Source organism: Moesziomyces antarcticus, assembly GCF_000747765.1.
Source record: "Moesziomyces antarcticus DNA, scaffold: scaffold_v10001, strain JCM 10317, whole genome shotgun sequence".
Lineage (NCBI taxonomy): Eukaryota > Fungi > Basidiomycota > Ustilaginomycetes > Ustilaginales > Ustilaginaceae > Moesziomyces > Moesziomyces antarcticus.
Genome location: NW_014639009.1, coordinates 1,871,075 through 1,897,527, shown reverse-complemented (window position 1 = coordinate 1,897,527; position 26,453 = coordinate 1,871,075). Strand labels below are relative to the sequence as shown.

Here is a 26,453-nt window from a genome sequence, read left to right as displayed (position 1 = left end):
CTTTTGGTTCGAATCCGGAATTTCACTGTGATCCGCACAGTGCGCTTGCGCGCGCTTGCGCTCAGATGTGGACCCTTGGAGGCCAAAGGCGGAGTGGAAAGCGCGCCCAGCACCTGCGTTGAATTCGATCCCCGATAGACCCCTTTTGCCGCGGAAGTTACGCCCAACCACCGGAAGTTGCGTTCCGCATCGTGGCCCGATCTCGCTTTCGACCGACTGCCCACCGTGCCCTCTTCCTCCTTCAACACGGACAGACGTCACACGAGCAGAGTGCAGAGTGCAGGTACAGCATAACATTCTGGGCCTACGTCGACTTGAGGTGCATGGACAGCGTCGTGGCAAAGCCGCAGATCGACACCAGCGCGCTGAATCCGCCAATGAGCAGGAACGGGCTGGGCACATACAGATCAAACAGGAAGCCCCCGAGCTTCGAGATGAGCAGGATCGAGAGCGAGCCCGTGCACGTATACGCGCCTGCAATCGCGCCTGCACCCTGTCCAGCTTCATCCTTGCCAGTTGTCTCCATGTTCCCTGTCGCATTGCGGCCGGGTACAAGCGTCGCGCTGCCCGAGGCAGCCTCGTCGCCTCCTGCACCTGCTGTTCCGCTGGGCTCGGCATGATCCTGCACCAAGGCTCTTGCTCTTGCGCATCCTGCGAGGCTTGCTACGATGGCGCCGATCTGACCCACGCCGATGAGTACGGCTGCCGCGATCGATACGGCACCCAGTGGATCGGGCACCTCTTCGCCAGTCTGGCGGTCGCCACCAAACCCTGCAGTGCCCACACCCAGCAGGTAGAATCCTGCCGCACCTGCAGCTGACGTCAACGAGATCGTCGTTGTCGGACTCAGAAGATCACACAGCAGTCCCATGACGGGCGAAGCCAACAGCGCTGTGAGCTGAGCCGTTCCGCCCAGGATCGCGGTGGCGGTAAATGCGGATCTGCACAGCTTCTTGAGTTCATCGCCGGGCAGCGGTGCATCTGGGTTGGGCGAGGGCAGCTTTCGGCACAGTCCCGACGTGTAGTAGTGGTGCGTGACCAGTAGCGGCAGGAAGGCGGTGGTGCCGATCGTGAATGCACGCGCGAGTGCACCGCCCAGATATGCCATGCGCAGCTCCCTCGCCAATCCGCTCTGCCAACGCACGCGTTCGAGCTCGTCCGCAGATGCTCCGGCGCTCTGCACGCGTCCGGCCATACGGAATCCACCCACGGATCCACGCACGAAGCGATGGATGTGAGAGCGGATCACACGAGTCCACGAAGAATGCGATCGTCGATCCAAGCGTTGGCGCAGCCGCGCCCGACGTGCCTGTCGGCTGTCCTCCACCAGCGCCACCGTGCTGTCATGCAGAGCACCATAATCGGCTTGTTGCTGCGTGCTTGTCTCTTCCGACAGCGCGCGTCCGCTACGAACGGAGCTGTACCGACGATCCGTTCGGAGACCCAGAGCGGTGACTGCCGCCACCAACAGAGCAAGCGCGGCGACAATGCCAAAGGTGACCACCGTTGCTCGACGTAGCATCACGTCGTCGGCTATTCCGTCGTGATGACCACCTGAGGTCGAGCTTGGCTCTGACGGACGCTGAGCCTCTAGATACTCGGCGATCTTTTGCGGCAAGCGCACCAGCACAAACACGGCAATCAGCGCTCCGATGCCCGTGAAAATGCCGGCGACAGCCGCAGCTCGGCCATGCCTCGACTTGCCCTTGCTTGTCCTCGACAAAGCATCCGGAGGCGAGCCGATCAGAGCTTCTCTCTCATCCGTCACGCCTGCATCAACTGATGCTTCTCGCCCATTGTGACCGGATTGGGGGCGCAGCGTCGCTTCGGATGCGGTCTCGGAATCAGCGTCCTCAGTCAGAGGACCCGACGCAAGTGGTTGCGAGGCGAGCTTCTGGGAGGTTGTATGCGAGCCGGATAGCTCCGAGAGGATGGCCGAGAGCATCGAGGTGGCGCCGCTGCCGCCAAGCGCAAAGATGAGGCGTGCCGGCACGAGGTCGGGCCATGGTTTGGACGGCAACGTGTACGAAGCCAGGCCGAGGGCGATGAAGAGGTACGATGTGGAAGTCACGGCGGCCAGCCCGATGATCTCGGCAAGCGCGCCCCACACGAGCGAGACTACGGTGGACAAGAGTTCGTCGTAGAATATGAGCGAGCCGCTGAGCGATCCGGTTCGGTCGGGTGCAGCATTGGGCGCCTTGTTCCGACGCTCGTCGAGCTGATGGATGATGAAGGGCTGGGAAGCATTGAGGAAGACGAGAAAGAGGATGGATGCCGAGCAATGCACCAGGAATGCGGCCACGTTGCGCCCACTCACGGTGGGCTTGAAGCCGAGCGTGGTCAGCCAGGAGGACGATGCAGCCGCGTGTGCGCGAGTTGCTCGCGATGGATGTCGTGGGCGCGACGGCATTTCTGTCGAGCCGGACCCTGGCGCCGACCGGCCGCGTTGGCCGCGCTGCTCAGATGGCGGTTGCGTTGTTGGACGCCGAGGCGCTTAGTGCGACGTCAAGTGCGAGCCAAGGAGTGAGGACGACGAGTAGCTGCGGCGGGTTAAGGAAGCACGGCAACTCAGCCGGGCTGGATGACCGCGCCGCGGTGTGTGGATGTCAAGCGGGTCCGAGCGCATCGGGCATACGCCCAATTTTGTGGAGGCAGCCGCGGCCGAAAAAGGCGAGTGTTCGGAAGTGACAGCTTGCTTGCTCGCCCTACTGGCTCTCAAGCCTTTCCGTTCTGAGCAGCGAACGGAGTGCGATCGGTGGCCGAGATCCGGTGGAGCGCATTTACGGCGTGCAGGGTATGCGGAGCAGCTTCCCGAGGCTCTGCCGGCACCGAGAGATGCAGGGCTGAAGCAACAAGATACGGGCGAGATTCGAATCGTCGGACTGCCAAAGTGCACGGCTTGGTGGCTGCGGTCATTGGATCTTTGAAACTGCGAGCAAACTGTCAGCAACGGCCTTCCGCTCCCCATGTACTCGCTACAGTTGCTGGCCAAGCTAGCGTACACAAGCCAGGCCTGTATTTCTCAGACGGACGGGATGCTCGTCGGTGACCGCGACGACGACGGCGACGATGAAGCTGGCTTGGACGCGCCATGTCGCTGGCCCGCGCCTGCGGATGACGTGCAGTTGCTTGGCGCAAGAGGCCAGACCCGGCGATGGACATTCCACCGAGTTGGGCCGGATCTTGGCCGTGGCGAGCAGGAGCCGTGCAAAGTGCCGAGCGAGGGCGGGCAGGAGCGAGCCAAAGTTTTTGCGACGAGATGCGTGAAATTGGCCTATCTCTCTCTGCTGAGCTGAGTCCGCGTCGGCCATGGCCATGGCCTGGAACTTTGGCTGTGTGCTGCTTTTTTGGCCTCTTTTCAGGGTGCAGGCACGCCTCACCTCGCTTGTCTCAAACAAAAGGTCGCTCGGCTCGCCCGCCCACTCGCCCCTGCACTGGTCCAGTCATGCACGCAAGCACCTGCGACACGGCTCTCCACCCGGGGGCCTTTCTGCTGCTGCTGCCTTGCTGCCCGTGACCAGCCAATGCTCCCTTTGGCAACGGGCTGCTGCACATACACTACAGCACTCAGCAAACGCACATCCACGCTCCCACGGCCCAAGGCTAAAAACGGTGCGACGCGGTGGCTCGAGCAGACGGGCAGGAGACACACTCTTTCGAGGCGAGCGAGCCCGCGTGGAGTGCGTGGGTTGCGTGGCGACTGCCATGTGATGGAGGGTTGAGCCCTTCTCCGCGCCTGCCGCTCATCTCGGCTCCAGTAGTTTGACTGTAGGCTGAGTTACATTTGGTTTGGACTGATCTCTGCCCTGCCCGCCCTGCCCTGCCCGCCCTGCCCTGCCCTGCCCTGCCCTGCCCGGTCTCCGGCCCCACTCTGTGACTCTGGCCTCGTTTCGCTTCTTTTTCCCTTTTTTTGGTCGGCCCTTACTCTCTGTACCTGGTGCCGGCCTGGGGATGGATGAGAGTGCATGATCTCGACATCCAGCAGCGGCACGCTTTATTCTCGCGTTCTCGCGCTTTCATCTCACGCCGCCTCATCTGCGAATCCGGCTGCTGCCTCCTGTGCCTGCTGCTGCTTCTTCACGGCTTCACGGCCAAGCGGTCTCTGCTTTGGCGAAGCCTCTGCATTCGCACTTCCCACCCCACCGTCCTCCACGCCGCCATTGACGCACGAATCCGACGCTCGGCTTGCATGCATTCCTGCTACCATCATCTCACCCCTCCCACGCTCATCTGCACCCTACCGTCAGCCCACCACCTTCCAAACCCCTGCTTCACCGCACTCCCGCAACCGCATTTCCCGCATCCGCCATTAGCACGTCACTCGTGCTTGCAGCGTCCACTCGCCTCCTAACTCGCCGCACCCCGCCCACCGCCCACCTGACCCCAACAAAGCCCATCTCCGCCCCACACTCCAAGCCGTCTTCCCGCTCCGTCGCATCGTCGTCACACGCAACTCTCTCTCTCCACCACATCTCCATGCCATAGTGCCCACATACACACTCACTCCGTCTTGCCCTGCCATCTCTTTCCAGCCTTGCATCGCAATTCGCAGTGATTGATCGCCCTCTGGCCACAGCCGCCGGCACCCTGCACCATCCCTCCGGCGCCGCTCATGTCGCTACGCAGCTATCCGCCCTCTCACGACGACTCCCTCCACACCCACCCCCACCCCCAGGCCATGGCGCAACCACCCCTTCCGCCAGCCTACGGCCCGGCCTCCGCACCCGCGAGCCAGCTCTACGTCAATACTCCGAGAGCCATGAAGGAGTACGATCTCAACATGCCGCCACACCCGCCTCAACCGCGTACCTCCTGGGACACTGCACCAGCCGATCCATACGCTCCCCGCCATCCTGGCTTCCAGCATCAACGTCCTGCGCCCTATCCGCCATTCGACCAGCGTCACCCTCTCGACGCAGAACCATCTCGCCCAGGCCCAGCCCATCCTCAGCACGTCCCACAGCATCCGCATCTCCATCCTCACCCCTACAACCCACCGCCCCAAGCCACCTTGTACGCCTCCTCCTCACGACATCAGCCCGCAGATCTCCACCACAGACACGTCTCACGCGCAGCCTGCCTCTCTTGTCGCTCCGCAAAGCGCAAATGCGACGGCGTCAAGCCCGTCTGCGGGCCCTGCGCTCTCCGCGGCGTCAAGGACATCTTCCCCCAGGACGATGGAGGCTGCGTCTACGTCGCCTCCAAGCGCGGCGGCCCCCGCTTCAAAGGCATCAAGGGCGCAGAGGCCACAAAACGCAAGCTCGACGAGCGCGAAAAGACCGGCAAGGTCAAGGGCTCCAGAAGCTCCGACCACTACTCTCACGACGATTCGCACTCCCTCTCGCCACCCGACCACACCTCCAACAACAACTCTCCCTCCGTATCCACCCCGCTCGACCCCGCCACTCACGCCAACTCATACCCACACAAACACTTTGCGCCGCATGCACCCAGTTTCGATGCTGCCCGTATGGGACCCAACATCTTTGGCGCACAAGTGGGTCCGCCAGATGGCCATGGCCCCGCCGAAGACGCCGCCGACGCATTCTCCTTCGATCGCGAGCGCAACGCCCTCACTCCCCGCAGCCTCTTCCGCCCCGATGCTGCCGTCGGAGGCGGCCTGTTTGATGACCTCTCCCTCTCCAACTTTGACCTTTTCCAAAAGCTCTCTCCCAACCAGGCAGCCGTCGGCCTCTCGCTCTCCAACTTCTACCAGAAGCTCGAAGATTTGCCAAAGGCCGGCGTGCTCGCCATGTCCAATGTGGACGAGTACGGAACCATCGAGGTCGACATGCCCTCGGCGCTCCTCGAGATCGAGACCGCAAGCAAATCCAGCGTCGCCGTCAACTCGGAACAGCAGGCGCGTGCTCTGCTACAAGACTTCTACGAGCTCGTGTATCCTGCCTGTCCTGTCATGCTTCCTTCGGGCCACCTCTCGTCGCTCGCCTTCCATCTGTCCGAAGACGAATCCTCGGCACTGCTCGCAGCCATTTCGGCCTGCGTCGCCCTGCAGCTCCCACAGACCGAAGCCAAACGTATCGTCAAGGGCAGTCTCTTATTCCACGACCCCAACGACCACGAGACCAAGGCCGAGCTTCTCGACCTCGAACACTCCTCGCGAGAAGAGATCGCAGCCTACCATGCAAAATCCGCAGAAAAGCTGCTGCTCAAGAAGGTGGCGCTCCTCGCACGCGCGTCCTCCTTCCCCTCCGATGCGGCCAAGGCGGTGGGATCCAACAAGTTCACGGGCACTGACCGCGGCAGTGCGGGCTCGGACATCGAGCTCGTCAGGATTAAGCTCGTCGCTACGCACACCTTGCTCGCGCACTACCACTACGGAACGTCCAACAGCCGTCGCGCCTTCCACCACGCCTTGCAGGCATGGAACCACGCTCAGGCACTCAACCTCGACTCGGGCGAAGGCGCCCCTTCCGCGCCATCGTGGTTCAGCCACGCGCAAAAGTGCGACTGGGCGCGCAGAGCCTACTGGACGTGCTACACCGCCGCTACCGTCATGTCGTGCACCGGTGGCTTCAAGCCGCTTTCCGTCACGCGCGACATGCCCTCGGACCTCGGCCTCCTGCCCGACTTGCGCGGCGATCGCTCGAGCTGGAAGGTGCTCGTACGCGGCGCTCAGTTCGTCTCGAGATCGTATGCCAGCCTGTATGACCTCGACTCGTTCAAGAACCGCCCGGAGAACAAGCTGGCGGATCCGGCCAACCAGCCGCGCGACAAGCGACGCGGATGGGAGATGATCTTTGAACGTATGCAGAAGGTCGACGCCGATGTGATGCAGTATGCGCGTTCCGACCCCGCCTGGAGCGACGAGAGCTGCTTTGCGCCCGGCGTGGGTCTGTCGCGCCGCACCGCGCAGTTCGAGGAGGAGAACGAGATCCGCCTGAGTCGCAGCCTGCGCGTGGCGGGCAAGCTGATGACGAGCGGTGCCTTGATCATCCTGCACCGAGCACAGGCGTTTGCAAACGCACGCATCTTTGTGGCGCCGACGTGCGGCATTCCTGGCGCCTGCGAGGACAACAGCGACACGGCGTCCGACGTCGGAAGTCGCAGGGGCGGACCCGACCGATTGTGGCACCGCGAGGCCGAAGGGCTTCCGCCTTCGGGCAAGCCAATGGCCTCGGGCGAAGAGCACAGTCCGCTACTGGAGGCAGGCGCAAAGCCGACATCGAGCACGAGTCAGAGCGCTCGATCGCGAAGCGGCAGCACGCTGAGCAGCAACACCGGCAACGGCAGCGTGGCCAAGAGCCTCACGGGCTCCTCGGCATCGGTCGGTGGTGGTGCCGTGACGTTTATGTCGTGCGGCATCCCGTCGCGATTCAGCGGAGGGCCGTTTGAGCCGTCCGAGTCGCTCGACAGATGTCGCTTTGCGGCGGGCGTCATGTATCTGCAACTGACGCACATCAACACGAGCACCTTCCGACACGGACGGCGCGAGTCGATGGCGGTGCTGCCCGTCGAGGACAGCCATGGCCGCGAGAACCGCGACCAGTGGTCGGCTCCGTCGCTGCCGCCTTTCTCGGCCTGCTCGCTCGTGCTGGCGGCATACGTGCTGCTCATGGAGACGCTGCATGCCCAGATCGCAGCGGGCCTCGAGGACGACTTAGACTTCACCTCGGATGCGATCGATGAGAGCGAGCTGTACGAGCTCTCGCCCATCCTGCAGCCGGACCCGCATCGTACGGCGCAGATCCCTGCGATCGCGGGTAGGCAGGCCTACATGCTCGCGATCAAGCTGAGATCGTGCATCTTGCACATCGAGGCGGCGCTCGAGAAGTTTTCGCGCGCCTGGGAGATCGCAAAGGGCTATGCGCAGGAAGTCAAGCTCCTGCTCGAGGTCAATCAGAGTCTCTTTACCGGTTCCGCGGGTCAGATCAAGCCGTAGCCAGCCGCAGACATCGCTTCGTGCCCCAGGGCATCCAGTCTTGCAGCTCGCACACACCACTCTTTCCCTTGCACCCATTCGCAAGCATGTTTTTGGTCTCGTCGCTCTGGAAATCTCACTCGGGTGCGTCTGCTCACGCATTGACAAGATCGTCTTTGGTGTCAGTTCGTGCGGTTGGCAGGCAGTGGTTGAGCGCGTGCATTGTTCCGGTTGCACGCTGCGGTGAGGATGCGCTGCACAAGCCACGAACGGAGCGGACGCACGCTGCACATGGAAGATCAATGTTTTAGGGATTGAAATCGAGCACAAACGTGTCGAGCTTGAAGTCGAAGAGGTTGGGGAGGTTGTGAGAGGCCAAGGAGACCAAGCACGGGAAAGGTGGTAGGAGATTAAATAAAGACTAGAGCGATGGTATCATGGTGGGGTGACGCAGAGTTGCAGGATTGGAAAGGCGCGGGCCTTAGTCCTTGCGGGAGAGCTCGATGACGGGGAGCGTGAAGAAGCTCGTGTCTGGGGTGAGCAGACCCGCGGCGCCGACGTACCAGGCGATTGCGGCGGTGAGGATGCCAAACGATCCACCTGCCGTCTGGATCTTCGCGTTGCCCGTGAACTCGGCTACGAAGAGCAGGAGGAAAGTGATGTCGAGGAAGAAGAAGAGCGCCACGAGGCCGACCGACGATCGGAAGGATGCGAGCAGCATGATGAACGTAAAGATGAACCAGGCGCTGAGGTAGATTCCGACCGCGTTGGCGAGTTGTGCCTCGGGCACACCGTTCTGGTTGTAAGTTCCCTGAGCGATGCCGAACCAGGGGATCTGGAGGATGGCGTACGACCACCAGAAGGCGCCGTAGGATGAGAATGCAGTCGCACCAAACGTGTTACCTGCCGCAAACTCCCACATGCCTGCGAGGAACTGCGCCAATCCACCGTAGCCGATGGCAAGACCCACGACGACGTTGGGCACCGTCACACCGCGTGCCTTGACGTTGAACATCGACAGCACAAACGTGGTCGCGGCAAAGCCGAACAGTCCGAGCGGTGCAGGGTTGGCAAACTTGCGGTGGTAGACGGGGAAGGCCGGCTGGGACGAGTCCATGGGATGGCCGCCGGGCGTGAGCGCGCGCATGGTCTGCACACCACCCTGGTAGCCGTTCTCGTTGTTCTTGATCTCAGACATGGCGACAAGATAAAGTAGCGTATGATTCGAAAAGAGGCAACGAGGAAGCAGGGAGAGCAGCGCTTTAAGTAGGATTCGGGGTCGAGGGCAGGCGAGCGGGGGACCAATCGCTAGTTGACCGACAGTGCATCAGGCGAGGCGGGGAGCAGGAGGACGAAGAAGAAAAAAATGAGCTGAGTTTCGCCTTGAATGCGTCAGCGCTCTCCAAGGCATGGACGCACAAGAGGGCAGGCTCCGGCGATGTCAAGTGTTGGGTCATGTTGATGCAGCTTGCCGGGCGGAGAAGTGGCACTTTGACGGCCGTCGCTGTCCATTGAGAGATCTGCCCCGCAGCATGCGGCACTGCAGCGGACATCCCTTTTTTCCCCTCTTCAACCTCCACGCAACATGCACTCGGCGAGCGCCCATCTCGGCTAACCGACTCTCCACTTTTTTTCTCCTTCAGCACGCCCTCTCTCGGTCACGGCGGAGGTGCCGATCGTGGGAGGAACGTTCTGTCCATGCTCCTCGCAATGCGTTATGTCCGTCGGACACTTTTTTAGTGCCTCCCAAAGACCCCGAGCCGATACCAGACCTTGACCCCTCATCAGGCGCTAAGAGCCGTGGCCCCAGACCGGCACACCCGAGTCGATCACAGGCATGAGAAGAGACAGACACTGGTAAACAGACGTCTCGGCAATGCCGGAACGCGCTCCTGCACGTTGGGCTGCATCTCGTGCAGCTGAGCGAAACTTCCCTCGCGGACAATGCCGTCCCCCGCCCCAACAATCCAGGCACACAACCGTGGCTTGCCACAACAGATGCGCGGTAGAGGCAAGGCAGGCTGCTGGTGCTGTGGTCAGTGTGGAAGGGTTCGCCGGTGTGAAGAGCCCGACTGCATAGCGCGCTGGGAAGCCAAAAGAAAAAGCCGCTACTGTATCCGGCCCGAGGATGGCGACGCGCTGGAGCGGCCGAAATTGCATCCCCGCACCCGCGGCACGGAGCTTTTGCTCCCACTAGCGCGTCATTCCTCACTGTCGGAGTCAAATCTTTCGGCCTACGCTCTTTCGCCTGCAGCACACGCTTCTCCACGACGCCGCGGCTTCAAACGGCCTTAACGGCACCGCCGCCAAGCTCAACAGCTCCTCACCAATCGATCCGGGGTAGCCTGCGGACGGTTAGTGGGGCTCCATACTTTCTATCTTCGTCGACAATGGTGCCGCGAGCAAACATGTGCATAGCCGAGGCCGGCGCTAAGGCCAAGAACCGGCCAGTCAGCCAATCGCCTCCGCCACCTCTTGGCCGCCCATTGACGCAACGCCAAGGCAGCATGACGGAAGACAAGATGCTTGTGCTCCCCTCCACTGGCTCCAGCTCGACGTTTCCCCGGATCGGCGTCCAAATTCTCCACCGTCCGGCTCTCGGCTCGCTCATCGCCCCTGTCCCCTCGCGATCGTCTATTCACAGTGTTTCACTCTGACTGCGATCGTCTTTCTTCGGCTTGATGCTGCCCTCATCTCGGCGACTTCGCATACGATCCCATTCGGCTCAACCCGATCCAAGCTCTGATCACCGATCAGCGACCCGCCCTTGCCTTCATCTCAACTCGCACATTCCCACTGTCGTCGTCGTCGTCGCCGCCGTCGTTGTCGTACTTGGTCACTCGTCTCCACTCACATTGCGTTGAAACAGCTTGCACATAAAGACGAGACAAATGCAGCGATACTAACCATAAACATCGAATGAAGACTAAGCGCAATCACTTATCCCACGCCACCCGTCCACCACCAAAAATGTAGGGGTAGCAGGTCTGGTAGTAGTTGACAAACGTCTTTCTCCCTGCAATCGAAGGCGCCGTCGCATAGCTGCCGCCCAGCACCACACTGTGCTTGCCGTCGAAAAAGTCAGAGCTGTAGCCTGGATACAGCGTCGAGGACTGGAATCCCTCGTACTCGGCAAACACTGTGCTCGTCCACTCCCACACACCGCCATTGTGGCCAGGCAGTAGCGTGCCGTCCGAGTCGTAGCGCGGCAGCGTCGCTGGTACCGGGTGCCAGTTGCGGAAGCCCACGTTGGCGCACGGCGCCGCCTGGCCCTGCGTTGGATTCTGCGACCCGCGTCGCTTGCCACCTGCCGTTGCAGTTTCGCCGCTGCCTGCTGCCGTGCCAGGTCCGTGCATCGAGATGCCCGGCGGGTGGATCTCTGTCTTGAGCACCCGGCGTGACTTGTTCTGCGGCTTGGGTGCGTTCGTGTTCTCCGTCACATAAAAGCGACGCAGCATCATGATCGCCTCGTCGCGCAGATATCCGCCGACCGATTCGTACCCAGGCGAGCTCACAATGGCGTCGTCGTCGTGCAGTCCCAGCACGCTGCCGTTGCCACCGAAACGCTCGTTGCCGGCACCAAACACAACGCGCCCGATTCCAACTTGTCGAAGCGCCGCGCCGCACATGATGCACGGCTCAATCGTCACGTAGAGCGTCGTGTCCTTGAATGGATTGTCGCCTTCGGGTCCCGAATGAGGAGCCACGGCAAAGTCGGTTGCAGACGGCGGCATGATCGACAGGATGTGGTCAATCGCCTCCAGCTCGGCGTGTCGGGTGGCATTGAGCAGCTCGTTGGTGCGGTTGCGACCGCGTGCAATCACCTCTCCGTTGCGCACAAATACGCCACCGACCGGCACCTCGTTGGCATCCAAAGCCTCTTGAGCCATGGCCAGCGCCTCGCGCATCCACTTGAGGTCCTCCTCCGACTGCTCTTCGCGCGGCACGTACCGCACCGCCGAGCCACGCACGGGGGCGGGCTGCTTGCCTGGTGGATCAATGTCGTTGACCTCGGCTTGCTCTTCAGTCGAGTCTCGATGGAATGGCGGCACGGTCAAGTCGAGGACCAGCGCTTCGGGCGGTGCATCCATCAGCTTGCGGAGCTCTGCTTGCGTTGGCAGTCGACCGCCCTTCCAGCTCGCATAGGCCGACAGCTGGGTGCCCGACGCCTGTACAGGCCAGTGCTGGGCTACCGACATGTCAACGGGACCGTAGAACGTGCGAACGAGATAGTCTTTGCCGCCCTCGCCTTTCATCCACGAGGCCGGAGCATCGTTGCTCTTGGTGGCCTCGAGAAAGTCGAGATATTGCGCGTTGGAGATGGGCAGCGCCGAGATCGAGAACGCCTTGGCGTCCACCTTACGGCGAGGATTCTCATTGTCCCAGCCGAACTCGGGCTGGCCGAGCTGAGCGTTCAGCTCGCTCACGTCGCCTGACGCCTGCCGGGCAACAAAGTCGAAATCCTTGGTGTCATCGTCGTCATGGCCGAGCTCGACCGAGGACGCCTCGAAGTGGAAGCGCTGTTCCAGCGACTTGGGCCCGCCGCGCTGATCGTACTGGACAGCCCATTGCTGTGAAAGCGATCGCCAGTCCGGCATCATGAAGCCTGCAGGCGGTCGAGTGTTGGGCGACTGGATGAGCATGTACAGCAGCGTTTCCAGGTGCAGGTTGATGTGCTCCAACGTCATCCAAAGCATCCTCGCGAGCCGGCGGTTCAGCACCAGATCGCCGCGGCCAATGTCTTCGTAGATTCGGTCCACCCTGCTTTGCACCGTCTGCTGGTATTCGAGGATCTCTTCCAGCGCGGGCCAGTCTTCAGCGTTGGTCGGCACCTCGCTGTGCGGATTGCACTTGGTGGTGTCATCCATGTGAGGGTCGATGCCGCGTTCAAAGATGGCCGAAAAGCGATCGTTGGTGTGGGACTGTTTGAGGTACGTCGAGATGTGGATGTCAACAAACGCCGGAATGTGGCCAAGATAGAAGAGGCAGATGTGACGAAGGTCGATGGGCTTCTCGTGCAGCTTGTCCTGGGGGATCATGGTCAGAGTGACGCAGTTCCAGGCGTCCCAGACGGTCTTCCAGTCCGCAAGGCTGGGCAGGCCAGCCGCAGGAGCCTTCTGCGCCATCTCGTCCAGATTGCTGCCTCCCCAACCATCGTCGATGATCGTCTCTGCGGCGTTGCTGTTCGGATGAGTCTCTTGCTGCTGCGGAGCCGTCTTGGAGGACAGGAGCTCCGGGCACGCCGCCGAATTGGAGAAGTGGAAGGCAGGCTTCTCGACTAGCCAGATATCATAGCGATCCGTCTGGTCGCTCCAGCGCTGCACCACTCTCAGACCCGCATAGTCGAAGAGATTGAGCGTCTCTCGTTCGCCAAACTTGTAGCTCGCCTCCATGTGGATGAGCTCGCCTTGCTCCATCTTGATCGTGTCGGCCAGGCCTGGCACGCGAATCTCGTGCGCCACCTTTGCACGATAGTACGACTCGTGGCGTCCCTCGCGTGCATTGTACCGGTCGAAGTACTCAAACTTGCTGCTATCGATAGCGTTGCCGCCGAGCGCCCGGTTTGCATGGTCCAGCCCATTGAGGATAAAGTCGCGGGTGAGTCCGGCCGGATCGTTGTAGGCCAGCGCCACCTCGGACGGCTTGTTGCGGCGATCGATCGAGATGAGCATCGTGTCACCGGGACGCATGCTGTCGCGGGCCGTCTTTGCGAGAAATTCGGCGGCAGCCTTGCGGTCAAAGTTGCCGATGCTCGAGCCGAGCCAAAGTAGGCATCGCTGACCCTCCTCGTGAGCGCCGGCCGCAGTCGACGCCGTCTTGAGGCCGCCTCGGCCGATGAAGTCGAGGCCCGCATCGTACGTGGCCCACAAGCCGTTGATACCGACCTTTCCTCCGTGAACGGTCCAGGTACCGTCGTCGCCCTGCACAGCCTCTTGCTGTCGGAGGTCACGCAGAGTGCGCTCCAATTCGGCCTTGTCGAGGTCAAGGGCGTAGTAGTGAACGCTCGGTCCGCGTCCAGCGAGTGCAGGAAGCAGCTTGAGAGCACGCAAGAGATGGATCGTCTTCTTCAGAGAGCCTGCACCGAGCTCGACGAGAGAACCGGCCCCCACGGCTCGATCGCCGTCGAGGCCTTCCTCGGCATTGACGCCTCCATTGAAGCGTCCGACCTGGCTGTCACCCCACCTCTCTTTGCCAGACTTACCTGCGTCGCGCTGCGGGGGCAGAGGATCTTCGCGCTCGGAATCCTTCTGATCCCGAGGTGGTTCTTGACCGCTCTTCAGAGTGGTGTGGTTGAGGGTGCCGGGTGATGCAGTGGGATGACCAAACATTCGCAGAGCGATCTCTGGTCCATGGTCCTTGAGGATCTGCAGCTCCGCGTTGTACAGGTAGTATTCAGGAGCTGCGGTGAGCTTGTCGTAGAGGATGAGGCCCTGCTCGTCGTACAGGATGGTCGTAGGCAGCGTCTTGCGGTAGGAGAACTTGAGGTCTTCGGGATCGCCGGCCTTGCCCGGGATGACGAGCTGGTCGGCCTGTAGCCCAGCCACGATCTGGCGGCGCAGCTGGTCGTCTGTGGAGTCGGTAGACAGGCTGTCGGCGCTGCCAGAGTAGAGGTCGACAACGGGAACGGCACCGAGAGCTGGCGCCGGTCCGGCAGCCTCCTTCTTGACCGACATCTTGAGCGAAACTGTGCTCGGAAGAGAGGGCGTTGCGTCCGAAAATGGAGCTGCAACGGCAGAGGGGGCCATCCTTTGAAAGCTGGGCGTTGACAATGCACGGCAAGGCGTGCAGATGAAGGAGCAGACCGGTTGAACGATTCGCTAGTCAAAGAAAGAGCCGTGGAAGGCAAAGGTAGCTTGATGCGGTGCTACGGGATGCAAACGAAGCGAGGGTAGGGCAACGCTACTCTTGGCTCAGCACGGCTGTTGTCCGGAAGCATATATAGCTGCTCGTCAAGAGCGCACGTACGATGGCTAAGGAAACGACGGCGTCGGTTGGCCAGGCAAATCGAGGGTCCAAAGGGGCTCTGCAGATGAGACGCCACGGTCGTAGCTCAGCGGACCTGCGAGGCGCAGTAGACCGATGACAGGCAGCAGCAGCAGCGGAGGCTCTGGCGCAAACGAGCGGAGGCAGGCAGAGCCGGGATCAGCGGCAAGCCGGGATGGAGTCCGTGCTCGCTGATCGTCGGCTACAGACGGCGCTGCGGACGTCGATTCTGCGCGCGGACAGGCACAAGGCGACTCTCGTCTGTCTCTCACACCCTCACTTTGGCGAATCTCGCAAATTTCGGCCACCGCTCCTCCACTTTGGCTGGTTGGCTAGGCACGAGGCGCGCCAAGCGAGCCGACTGTGCAGGGTCTGTTGACTACAGCAGATCGCCTGTTGGCGTCCCAGGCGGGCGGCGGGTGGCCAGCCAGCCAGTCCGACGGCACAACACCTCGTCACCCCGTGAGGTAAAGGCGGCGGGCGACTGTCGAGGCCCACCTCCTGAGAGCACAGAGTGGCTGAGCCCAGCATCGCCGACTTGGGCGAAAGAGGACACCCACGCAGGGTCTGGTGACAGCCCGCTGCCTCCACAGAGGTGCTGCCAAAGCGGTGGGCTCTGGACGCCCTGCGCCCACTGAAGCCTTTCCGCTGCCCCACAGAGTGTGACTCTGCGATGATGCCCCGACGAACTGCAAAGTGGCGGTAAGGAAGCGGGACATCCGAGGCGTCGATTCTGGGCCGTGGAAACCGATGGAGGGCTGACATTTGCACCTTCCGGGAGATCCGAGCTGTCCGTGCGGCGTGCCGTCCGTAGCAATTCCGGCTCACATGAACCCATTCTTCATAGAGCAGAGAGCCAGTTTGCAAGGTGGGAACATTGACAGCGACTCGGACTGCTTCCGGGCCTCCGGAGATCCGAGCCATCGCGAGAACTGGTGTAGGCAAGCTAACACTCGGCTCAAGAGCAGCGTCAGTCATGCGAAGTGACAATACAGCATCGGCGGAAAGAAGCTCACCTGTGAAAGTGGCTGTGGCTGTGACTATGAATGTGACTGTCAATGCGTGAGAGAAATGGTTTGGACATACTCGGCTCAGCCTCAGTCACCCCGGCGGTAGCGAGAAAGCCGTCGGTCGCCGCAGAACGACTTTTATTCAGACGTCTCCAGTCTGGCTAGCAGCTGCGAAGGAGCCCTAGCCTGCTCCCAGCCGGCGGGCGTCCGATACGCATGCTTTCTTTGACTGCGACCAGAAGTGAGCCATTTGTGGCCGACTCATTGAAGGTTGCACTGGCGTTTCACAGTCTCTCGCGAACGTGCTGCGCTCGAAAGCGCCCGTCTCAGCCCACGGAAATGCTCCTTCAATGCCGAACAACTGCGCTGACACAGTGCGCATCGACATCACACTGGCGGTCGGTCGCACACGACGTGCTGGCGTAAACAGACTTGTTTTGGTGGTAGAGCTTTGCTTTTTGTAGAGGTACAGGATGAAGCGAGACCTAAATAGATCATCGCCCCAGTATCGGGAACGGATGGGACTGGCGAGGAGAACAACGCAAGCTCGCAGCGTTGCCTCGACAGCGGATGCAGCAGTGTGAAAAAAGCGAGACGACGGCCCTGACTGCGAGACCGTGGCACTGTGATGCTGGATAGATCCTAGACGTAAGAGGTGGAGAGGAGGTGGGAGAAGATGCAATTGCGAGACCAAGAGACACGACCGAGAGAGAGTATGATTTACTCCTGGTCGATGACGGTGGTCTGGAGGCCCTTGCAGGTGCCGAGGCCGAGGACGGGCATGGCGTAGGTGTAGAGCTTCTCCTTGGCGCCCTCGTCGTCGTTACGCTTGCGCTCGAGGCGCACACGCAGGCGGCGGGGGAAGTTCTTGACACCGTACTTCCAGACCTCCTGGTTGAGCTTGGGGTCGAGACGGACGTCCTGGGTGCCCATGGCCTTCTGGGCGAAGGCGACGACCTCCTTGATGGCGCGGGGAGCGCGCTTCTTGAAGGCGGTGTCGTGGACGCGCTTGTGCAGGTTGACGGTGTACTCGCGGGTCACAACATCGTTGAGAGCCGAGCGGGTCTTCCTGCCCTTCTGAGTCTGCTTGGTGTCCGCCATCTGTGAGTATCAGGAGAACGATGCAACGGAGGCGTGAAAGTCGGAATGGTCAGCAACGTAGCTCGAGTCGGCTGTGCGCAAGCTGCGGTGTATCGCTCGCTACCAGCGATCCGCATCCGCATCTCTGTTTGTATCAAAGGTCGATCGGGTCGGTTCTGTCGGTGCTGATCTGTGTCGGGATGCTAGAAGACGTGCGAGTCCGAAGAGGATAGACGAGGGCCAATGCCCACGGTCACAGTAGGTCCTGAGATCACGAAGCTCGGGCTCCACCCATCGACCTCTTCAACGCCATCCAATCCTGTGCTGCTGTTCCCGTCGCGAGTGTGATATCGACCCTGCGATCTTGATTCAAGCAGCCATAAGGTGGAATGTCGAGGTGATGAAAGATGCGCCCCGACTGCCGTACCGCTGCTGCAAGGTGTCGGACCGATGGAGTGATGGACCATGGTGCGTGCCGGCCTCAGCGCAGCGGAACTGAAGGGGGACAGTATAGTAGGCATGCAGATGCTGGAGGCGGTCGACGATCTCGGGGCAGGATGATTTCGGGTGGTCGCCGTTTGGCTACGAGACGCTTACGTCTTACTGGATCAAGTTGGTGATGCGATGAATGGTGATGTCCGTTGTACGTGCTGGAGTTTAAATGGTAGAGAGTGTCGTCCTCAATCGTTGGTGTCGGTGTGTTCTATGACTGCGATGCGAATTGCTCGCACCACTCCAATGACCCGCCACGGTTCGATTCTCGTGCCCAGATTGCTGACGTCCAAATGCTGCGTCCAACGTACCCTGCCGATGCTTTGTCGAGTCGTCGTAGAGATGCGGATGATGCTGGTAGATGCACTGAACACTTACTTTAGATATCGATCTTGAGGTGATGGTATCGCGGAAGATGCAGGAGAGGGAGGATGTTGCGATACTCAGACGGCGCACCTGGCCGCCCCGACCCGCAGCTTGGCTGCTTGCCCTCAGCCACGGCAAGCTTCGAACTTGCACTCTGCCTCGTCCCGTGCCCGGCTGCGCCTGCGAAGGCAAGGCTTCGAGCGTCTCCCCCGCCTGTGGAAAGCAGAGCGAAGCCTCGATTCTTGAAGAGCGCTTCGGATCCGTGTCCACCGTTGTTCGATTTTGGTCACGTGTAGAACTGTATTTCGAATTTTGGCGGGCGCCTGCTCGTACGAATGCCAGTCTCGCACCAAATCCACGCAAAAGACTGCTTTTTATTTGTCAGCAAGCCGCACCCTAACACTTCGTCCGGATTTCCAGCTCAAGCTGCCGGACCCTTCTTCGTCCTCTGAACAAGCTGGGGTATGCACGAATGTAATGGGATGCACATGCGCGCCAAGATGAGCATCCTACACGGCGAGGTCCGTCCGAGCGGAGGTGGGAATATCACTATGCAGAAGAGTTGCCGGATGAGTATAACTACAAGGGGTTGCACGAAGCCGCCGTGACGGCGAGAGAAAGGGTTGCGATACATTGACGTGGCCGGGCCTGTTGGCTGCCGACCGAGCCGAACGCGTCGACAAGGTGTGTCGTACGTGCTCGAACGGCTCTGAGACGACGGCAATTGGTGAATGTCGAAGGCTGAGCACGCACGCTCACGCACAAGCACACGATTTTGGTCTAGTCCGTAAACTTGCAGCACGAGCTACTTTTACACAGCACCAGTCTTGGCGGCGTTGAGCTGAATGACGCCGAGGGCTGCAGTCTCGGCGAGGCGTTTCGCGGAGCTGTCGATCTGGCCGAGCAGCAGCGTCGCCTCGAGGCGCGAGGGCTCGGCGGGGATCTTGAACAGACGGTTGACGTCCTCGATGGGAAGAGGCGCCAGACCCTGCGCTTCGCGTGCAGCGTTCTCGGCCTTCTTTCGGGTGAGGTAGGCGTCGGCCTTGGCCTTCTCACGGGCGAGCTGGCGCGCCTGGAAGCCGACGTTGCCGGCCTCGGCGGCGTGCTCGTCCATGATCTCGAGCGTCGCCTCGAGCGACGAGGCGAGCACGGGCTCCAATGCGAGGTTGAGCGAGGTATACGAAGGAGCGAGCGCGGCGGTGGGTGGGTTGCGCAGCAGGTCCGAGGTGCTGGGCTGCACGATGGAAGGGCCCGGTGCGCTTGGTGTGGAGATGCTGCTGAGGAATGCGTCGAGGAGAGCGGTGTTTCGGAGCGAGACGGGGATCTCGACGAGGATGTTGGCAAAGGTGAGCTTGTGGTCGATGAGGCTCTGGGTGTGGAACTTGCCCTTCTTGTGAGCCTCGACGAACGAAGGCGAGAGGCGGTACGCCTTCACCGCGGTGTTGCCCTGGGCAGACTGGGCAAGGTCGTGGACGATGAGGACGCCCTTGCCTCGGCCGCTGGCACCGTCGCGCTCCATCAGGCCGGCGATGGCAGCGAGGCCATCGACGACCGACGAGTTGAGGAAAGCGCCGAGGAAGCAGCCCTGGTAGAGACCCACGGGGTTGGCGTCGGCATTGACATCGCGGAGAAGCTGGACCATGTCGGTGGTATATTTGGTGGCGTTGCGGCTGCTGCGGTCGTCCTCCTCGTCGCGCTCGGCACCTCCACGGCCGGGGTTGGGCAGAGCAAAGGCGTTGGAGACCTCGAGCGTTCCGCCAAGGTCCATGCCAAGGAGGGCGCCGGAGGCGGAGGCGGGGTGTGCATCGCGGCAGTGCTTCACGATCTTGGTGAGAGCGAGGCCATCAAGTCGGACGGAGGTGATGACATCGGAGTCGAGCTCGAGCGCCTCGAGGGCGGCACGGTCCAGCTCGGCCTGGGCCTCGCTGGAGACGGGCTTGGCGGCAGCCTGAGGTGCGGGAGCAGCGGCAGGAGCGGCGGCTGGCACCGCTCGGGCGGCGGCGGCTGCTACAGACATGTCGGTGTATATGTGTGGCGATCCCGGTCGAGATGGTGTCGAGGATGTAGAGAAGGAAAGGTCGAGGCGGCACGGTCGACGTACAAACTGCAAAACCGCCACGGTGCGGCGCGGCGAGGCTTGAGTGTGCGTGCGGATGCTGATCGAGCGGTTGAGCAGTCACAGTTTTCAAGCTGGCGCGTGTCTGTCTGCCGCTCGCGGGTCCAGCTCAGCAGCTGCTGTCTGAGTGGATTTCTTCGAAATCTTCGTGGAGCTGTACGGACGATGTCCGCCTCTGAGATGCACCGCCCCTTTGACTGGGCATGGCGACGCGATCTTTGGAAATTCCACGGTCAGCAATCGTAAAGCGCGGCATCCCGCACAAAGGGAAATCATTTTAGGATGTTACGTCGGCAAGCGCACCATTTTTGCGCCGCGGTATTTCGACTTGCCCTTCTCCGCTCGGCGCCGCCTCCAAAGCCTGCGTACAGTAGACATGCTCCAGCTTGGATGCGCATTGTCTCATGCGGACCTCTCCACATGCTCGAGTCGGTCTCGGGACAGAGCACGGGTGGTGAAGACTCTCAACTGCTGGTTCTTCCTAAAGCGAGCTTGAGTCTGCGGCAGGCTCTGAGAACGGAAACGCAGTCCCAAGGCGGCTGTCGGAAAAGCTAATGCGGGGCGCGGAAAAAGGCTGCTCGAATTGAGGTACCAATAAACAACACACCTGACAGCTTCGCTCATCGAAAGTCTCCGACTTACGCTTCCTTCTTCCTCAAGGCCTCCAGAGACGCTCGCAGCAGGCAAGAATAGGAGGCCAAGCCTGTGGTCGGAGAGGCAAGTCCGTGCGGAGTGATTGACACTATGGACGTGCAAATGCTGTTCACATAAGAAGTGGTCACATGGCGTGCCAGCACCCCGCCCTCGACGCTCCCGAAAGATGCAAACGAAGGATGTGTGCATGTGACGGGGCTGTGGGGGGCAACAGTTCGGCAGCACTCGAGGCGTGTGCTGGCATTCACGGCACCTGTATACTGTAGATCCAAGGCGCAAAACTGTGGCAAACGTAACGACGAGCACGTTCGGCACTGCATATCGAGGGCAGTCTCACTGCTGCAGCACAGCGGTGATTCGGCTTGATCCCGACTTTTGCACTTCGCATGATGCAAGCCCGTGTGCTGGAGCCAAGCGAGCCACAGGCTGATGATGAGATGTTGCGGGGAGAGATGCAAACGTAGTCTAACTCACACCCACGCCTGATCAAAACATGCCGCCACACCATGCCGCCTTTTCTCGAAAGAGCTTCTTGAACCACCGAATCGACTCTATCAGCTGCAGGGTGACCTTGGTCGTGCAGGCACGCACAGTCCGACTGCAGGGTGGAGTTGCGAGCCTGGCGTTTTAACTTTTTCTTTTCGGATGTCGATTTTCGTTTTCGTGGCTTTTTTTGGGCGCCTCATCCGAACACCGCCTGCTGGAGCCTTCTTCTATTTCTCGTCTCAATTCGATCTCCACGATCCACATGGTCTCACTGCGCCCCGGCCTGTGCGCGCGGCAAGCTAAGCGAGTCGCAGTTTGACACCTTGGTAGACCCTGAAAAAATGAGGTGGCTTTGATGCTGGCCTCGACGCCTTTATTGATGGCACTTCCATTGGTGCGGAATAGCGCAACCATGGAATGTGAAGTTTGCCATCAAGTCAGCACAAACTACGAAAGCACGAAAGTGTGGTCGAAGAGAGCGGAGCTGTGAACAAGATGGAGCGCCACGGCACCAGATGCTTTTGTGATTGGCTGGCTGAACCGACCACGCAATTGAACCCTTGACCACGGCCCTCCGGAGACTTCGAAACTTCAGCGGGTAGAGAGACAGTGCAGCGCATGGAGCCCAGCCCAGCCCGGCAGACTGTACAATCACTCTAGCCTGCATCGCAGGACAAACAACGTGATGCTCAAGCAATTCAAGTTCCAATTCTCGGAACCCAACAACGAATCTCGACCGACTCTGCACCATCACACCGCAGCGTGGCGTCGACCCACAGCTGCAAACGGCCCCTCTTTGCCGTGCTGCGAAGGCTCCTGACTTCAATCCGCCGTGCTGCAAGACATGTGTGAGACAACACACAGCGTTGCGCTACATGCGAGGTGATCCCATTTCATAGACGTTCAACAACGTACAGTAGACTCACCGGTTAGACGGCTACGTGTCGATGGGCACGATGACGGCCGGATAGGCGGAAATTTAAATTGTGAGCGATTTTCCGCGCCGAGGGCTGGAACCTGCTGCGCCGCCCCGTCCTCTCCTCTCTCTCTCTCTGTCTCCCGCTTTCTCCCTCTGAGCTCGCACAGAAGACGCAGAACGCGCCACTCATTGGTCCCGAAGCGCTTTTCCTCATCCTTCGACACTCCTTGGCAGGTTGGCTCGGCTAGAGAGTGCGCTGCCTCCATTTCCGCCTGTCAAGTCCGACGCTACTGCGATCCCTGGACCGCATCGCTTGGCCTCGCTTCCTCTGGGTCCACCTGCTCAAACCTCGCCCCGCTCGACTTTGCGCGCAAAGCTTCTTCGGCTGGACCGTCCGCCGCTACACAGCCGTGCCGCCTCGCCGCCGCCCAGCCAGCCCGGGACCAACACAGGGACCCCGGCCTTGCTCATCTTTCACAGCCCTTCTGATCTCGACAAGGATCTCCCAACGCCTCGTCGACTTGCGCCTCTCAGCTAAGCCCAGATCGGATACGATTCCGCTGTCAGGAGGACGCCTACCGTAGTGCCGGAGCGAGAGCCCAAAGAATCGCTCACGGCAAAGACCTCCTCTTCCTCGCTCAAGCGTCCAGATCCGACCCCATCCTTCCGCCTCCACCACTTCCCCCTTCCATCCTTCGGCCGCAAGATGGACTTTGGCTGCTAATCACGACCTCGAACACATAGCGTGCTCGCCGCAGACCCGGGCCTACGTCCTAGGCCGCCCCTCCTCGTCCCGTCCTCCGCCTTCTCTCTCCGCGTTCTATAGACTTCGGTCAAGGTCAAATCAAGCGGCAGCGGTTCTCAAGATGCGTTTCACTTCCTTCGCCAGCGTGGCCGTCGCGCTCGCTCTGGTCTCGCTTCCGGCATCCCGAGCACAACAAGCGTCCTCGACATCAAGCGTTCCGGGAAGCTCTCCAACGCCTGCGCCCACGGCTCCCGCATCGTCGACGCCAGCCAATACCACCGTCTTGTCCACCATCACCACCACGCTCAGCAGCGGTCAGTCATTGCCTACCAGTCTCACCGCTTCAGCGTCCTCAAACGGGAGTGTCTGGTACATTCCCGTCTCCACCGTGGTGCCTGTGTCCCAGAACGCCACGTCCACAACATCCTCGGCCGCTAGCGCCACCTCGCCCGCCTCCGTCAAGGCTACAAACACCTCACTACCACTTGACACCATCATCGACCCCGCCTTTGGTGTCCTTGGCGTCATCCTCATCGGCGCCGGTCTTCCCATGGGCTTTTACGGCCACCGCAACCGATGGTCGAGCTACTTCCTGTCCGGCTTCTTTGCCCTTGCGCTCATCTGCATCTCTATCATCCTCAAAGTCGGCGTCGAGCCTGCCATCAACCCTCCGTCCAAGGCGATTCGTGGCCTCTTCCTCGTAGCTGCCGTCATTGCTGGTGCAGTCGGTGGCATCATTTCCATCGTGTTTTGGCGCGGCGCCGGTCTACTCGCCTGTGGCCTCGGCGGCTTCTTTTTCGGCCTCTTCATCCAAGCCGTTCGCCCAGGTGGACTAATCCGCCCCATCGGCCTCCGCTTCATCCTCTACATTGGCCTCTATGCCCTCTTCTTCACGGTTAGCTGCATAGAGCGAGTCCACCCGCTCATGCTTGCGCTGGCGACCGCCATTATCGGTGCCACCGCCGTGACGCTCGGCATCGACTGCTTCTCCACCCAAGGTCTCAAGGAATTCTACGTGCGCAACCTCGGCTTCGATGCACTCTTCAGCAACAAGTACCCGCCCGTCTTCCAGAATGGTCACTTTCCCATGGTGCAAGGCATGCAGATCGAGCTCGGTGTCTTGGGCGCGCTCGTCCTCATGGGCTTCGCATTCCAGATGCGCCTCTGGTCCGATCTTCGCACCCAGCTCGCCGTGCTCAAGCGTTCCGACGAGAAGCGCAACCTGCGTTCCAAGGCCGAGCGTGCAGCGCGTGCCGTCGCTCGAACGGCCAAGCGCGACCTGGCCGAGTGGGAAGCTCGTCACGGATACAAGAAGACCGCCACCGGCAACCCAGCTTCGAGGGACGAAGAGATGGCACTTCCCGCCGCCTCGACGCCTGATCTCAAGGACGCCCGCAGCCGCACGAGCTCCTTCATGACTCTCTTCCGCTCCAACACCGACAACACTCAGCTGGCCACACCGACCTCGCATGCTGAAAAGCTCGCCGACTCTCCGGGCGCCTCGAGCACACTCGACAATGCGGCCTTCCCCTTCCCCGCCCAATCGGCCGGTCGTCGTAGCTCGCAGTTCCTCGAGTACATCCAGAGAGGGCCCGAACGCGTGGAGCCCGAAGGCCCTCTGCAGCTCGACCTGAGCACCATCGGCACTCCTCTTGGTGACATGCAACCACCTGCTGAAAGCTTCGCCATGAGTCCGATGAGCAGCGCTCCGCGACCGGGCGCATACACTCCACAGCCGCCGAAGTCGCTCGACATGGCGCGCGCCACGTCGCCTGATTCCGCTGGAGGACCTGACTCGTTCCGCAGACGATCAGCCTCAACGGCTGCTTTGATGGAAAACAATGCCAGCTTCCTGGACCCTGCGCCGCCCAGACTGGATCTCGAAAACAGCACAGGCCGCCCGACAGTCGACTCGAACAGGACAATGAGCACCACAAGCTCTACTTTCGCAGAAGATGCCGCTCGGTTCCTTCCATCGGCTCAGCCGAAACGCAGCGCGAGCGCGACGTCCGGACCTCAAATCGGCCTGACGGCAGCATCTGCAGCGGTTTCACACGAACGCACCTTCTCAAACCCAAGCGCACCAAGTGGGCCCGGGTTGGCAAGCATGACTCCAATGGCCAAGAGTCATTCCCATCAGGGCCAGCTGCAGCTTCATACGGCAGCTCTGTACGCGGACGCGCATGCAGAACGCTACACTGCAGAGATGCAGCGACAGAGTCCTCTGGCGTCGCCCACGTATGCTCCTTCCATCTCCGCCTCCAAGATGATCAGCGGTGGCCAGAGCAATGCGGTCATGCAAGCTCGCCAGTCTCTCGCGAAGCGTCGCAGTGATCAGCCGATGGTGCCGTGGACCAACCCCGGCGCCACGGGACAAGGCGGCTCTGCGCACAAGGGCGCTGCCAGTGCCGATTCGCAGCCGCGAGTCCGCGCCATGTCGATTGAAGAACTGGAGGCGCGCCATCGTGCCAAGCTGGCTGCGCTGCAGGCGCCTGCTACCCAGACGGTGCACGAAGCCGATGCTCTGCGCAGGGCCAAGGAGGACTGGGAGCGAAAGCAGAAGTTGGAGAGGAGGCGCATGCAAGAACGTGAAGCTCACAAGCATGCAGCGGCAGCAGCGGCTGGCGACGGGCTCGTCTCGCCTTCCCATAGCCGAATCGGTTCTCCCGACATGCAGAGGCCTGTCTCTGGTAGCTCGCGCGACGAACGTCGGCGGTCCCGCGCGCTAAGCGCGACACTGCTCGAGGCTGTCGGCGAAGAGAGCCGTGACTCGGCGGGCATGAGCCGGGCTGCCGAATGGCGCAAGTCGGTCTCTGGGATGGATCAGCTGGACCCCCGGGCGGCGAGGCCCTCGAATCCTCCTACGCCGAGCAGCACTCGTCCGACTTCGCCGCAGCCCAATGCTGGACTCGAGCGATCGACGGCCAATCCGTTCCCTGCTCAGGCCGCACAGCAGCGTAAGCGCTTGAGCGAGACCGACAGGCGACGATTGAGCCAAGGAGCTGGCGACCGATCGCAGCGTCGCCACAGCCAGCCACTGCTCGACTTCAACCTGCCTCGCGGCGGCAGCTAGTCGGTCTAGCTTCGGCATCAGCTGCTGTCTTTGCTCTCTGGTTTCTGCTTTTCCTTCCCTCTGCACCCGCCCCATTGCATCATGAACAATACATTTGTCGTGGCTTTTCTTCCAAACACTGCTTTGTTAGTTGGTCTAACTGTCTGACTCGAGGAGCTTGTTGGCTCGGATGTGCCGTGAGTCAGGTCGCAAGCGGCGACCGGGCATCCCGGACATAGCGGCTGTCAGGTTGGGCGGGGAAGCATGGTGTGATGGTGCGGGCCAAAATGAAAAGATTGGATGGAGATCGGGCCTCGAGCTATTCAAGCTCAGCCTCTACAGAGCACAGCACGCCCAAAAAAGTGTGCATGTGGGTGCTGATTTTGATGCCGATTGAGTTCGGTCGCTATTGGCCGATGCTGATCCAGCAGCAGAGCGAGGTTGCAGCAGATGCCGGCATTTGGAAGAATTAAACGCAGGCCTTTTTCAAAGACTCGAGTTTGGGTTGCGTTTTTCTTCTTTTCTGTTGGTCGGGTCGGCTTTGCGACGTTCGATCTTTTTTGGGGATCGGAAGGGCGGATCTCGAGCCCAACCATGTGCCTGAGGCTTGAGCTGACTGGAAATTTTTGATAGCCAAATCCCGCACGGTCTTTGTTGCCATCTTGCAGGC

General features: G+C 61.0%; 10 protein-coding genes across 10 annotated transcripts; 4 read left to right on the top strand and 6 right to left on the bottom strand.

Moving 5' to 3' along the window:
* Nucleotides 1-304: 304 nt before the first annotated feature.
* PAN0_001c0681 (major facilitator superfamily transporter) lies at nucleotides 305-2,410 on the bottom strand (the record flags this gene model as incomplete). Its single annotated transcript, XM_014804296.1, has 1 exon — nucleotides 305-2,410. The coding sequence occupies one exon, from the start codon at nucleotides 2,408-2,410 to the stop codon at nucleotides 305-307; it is 2,106 nt and encodes a 701-aa protein (XP_014659782.1).
* A 305-nt stretch (nucleotides 2,411-2,715) lies between these two features.
* On the bottom strand, nucleotides 2,716-3,317 carry PAN0_001c0680 (uncharacterized protein; the record flags this gene model as incomplete). Its single annotated transcript, XM_014804295.1, has 2 exons — nucleotides 2,716-2,940; nucleotides 3,033-3,317. The coding sequence occupies 2 exons, from the start codon at nucleotides 3,315-3,317 to the stop codon at nucleotides 2,716-2,718; spliced, it is 510 nt and encodes a 169-aa protein (XP_014659781.1).
* A 1,295-nt stretch (nucleotides 3,318-4,612) lies between these two features.
* PAN0_001d0679 (uncharacterized protein) lies at nucleotides 4,613-7,900 on the top strand (the record flags this gene model as incomplete). Its single annotated transcript, XM_014804294.1, has 1 exon — nucleotides 4,613-7,900. The coding sequence occupies one exon, from the start codon at nucleotides 4,613-4,615 to the stop codon at nucleotides 7,898-7,900; it is 3,288 nt and encodes a 1,095-aa protein (XP_014659780.1).
* A 460-nt stretch (nucleotides 7,901-8,360) lies between these two features.
* On the bottom strand, nucleotides 8,361-9,077 carry PAN0_001c0678 (uncharacterized protein; the record flags this gene model as incomplete). The annotated part of the gene is made up of 1 exon (XM_014804293.1): nucleotides 8,361-9,077. One exon carries the CDS (start codon nucleotides 9,075-9,077, stop codon nucleotides 8,361-8,363), a length of 717 nt encoding a protein of 238 aa, XP_014659779.1.
* A 1,192-nt stretch (nucleotides 9,078-10,269) lies between these two features.
* PAN0_001d0677 (uncharacterized protein) lies at nucleotides 10,270-10,743 on the top strand (the record flags this gene model as incomplete). The annotated part of the gene is made up of 2 exons (XM_014804292.1): nucleotides 10,270-10,511; nucleotides 10,620-10,743. The coding sequence occupies 2 exons, from the start codon at nucleotides 10,270-10,272 to the stop codon at nucleotides 10,741-10,743; spliced, it is 366 nt and encodes a 121-aa protein (XP_014659778.1).
* A 72-nt stretch (nucleotides 10,744-10,815) lies between these two features.
* PAN0_001c0676 (DUF323 domain-containing protein) lies at nucleotides 10,816-14,625 on the bottom strand (the record flags this gene model as incomplete). Its single annotated transcript, XM_014804291.1, has 1 exon — nucleotides 10,816-14,625. The coding sequence occupies one exon, from the start codon at nucleotides 14,623-14,625 to the stop codon at nucleotides 10,816-10,818; it is 3,810 nt and encodes a 1,269-aa protein (XP_014659777.1).
* Nucleotides 14,626-14,850: 225 nt separating this feature from the next.
* On the bottom strand, nucleotides 14,851-16,974 carry PAN0_001c0675 (60S ribosomal protein L31; the record flags this gene model as incomplete). Its single annotated transcript, XM_014804290.1, has 4 exons — nucleotides 14,851-15,092; nucleotides 15,323-15,651; nucleotides 16,110-16,496; nucleotides 16,598-16,974. The coding sequence occupies 4 exons, from the start codon at nucleotides 16,972-16,974 to the stop codon at nucleotides 14,851-14,853; spliced, it is 1,335 nt and encodes a 444-aa protein (XP_014659776.1).
* A 182-nt stretch (nucleotides 16,975-17,156) lies between these two features.
* On the bottom strand, nucleotides 17,157-19,828 carry PAN0_001c0674 (translation initiation factor 3 subunit 3; the record flags this gene model as incomplete). The annotated part of the gene is made up of 5 exons (XM_014804289.1): nucleotides 17,157-17,448; nucleotides 17,558-17,603; nucleotides 17,685-18,024; nucleotides 18,444-18,520; nucleotides 18,634-19,828. The coding sequence occupies 5 exons, from the start codon at nucleotides 19,826-19,828 to the stop codon at nucleotides 17,157-17,159; spliced, it is 1,950 nt and encodes a 649-aa protein (XP_014659775.1).
* Nucleotides 19,829-21,752: 1,924 nt separating this feature from the next.
* PAN0_001d0673 (uncharacterized protein) lies at nucleotides 21,753-22,524 on the top strand (the record flags this gene model as incomplete). The annotated part of the gene is made up of 2 exons (XM_014804288.1): nucleotides 21,753-21,868; nucleotides 22,221-22,524. The coding sequence occupies 2 exons, from the start codon at nucleotides 21,753-21,755 to the stop codon at nucleotides 22,522-22,524; spliced, it is 420 nt and encodes a 139-aa protein (XP_014659774.1).
* Nucleotides 22,525-22,852: 328 nt separating this feature from the next.
* On the top strand, nucleotides 22,853-25,804 carry PAN0_001d0672 (uncharacterized protein; the record flags this gene model as incomplete). Its single annotated transcript, XM_014804287.1, has 1 exon — nucleotides 22,853-25,804. One exon carries the CDS (start codon nucleotides 22,853-22,855, stop codon nucleotides 25,802-25,804), a length of 2,952 nt encoding a protein of 983 aa, XP_014659773.1.
* Nucleotides 25,805-26,453: the final 649 nt, after the last annotated feature.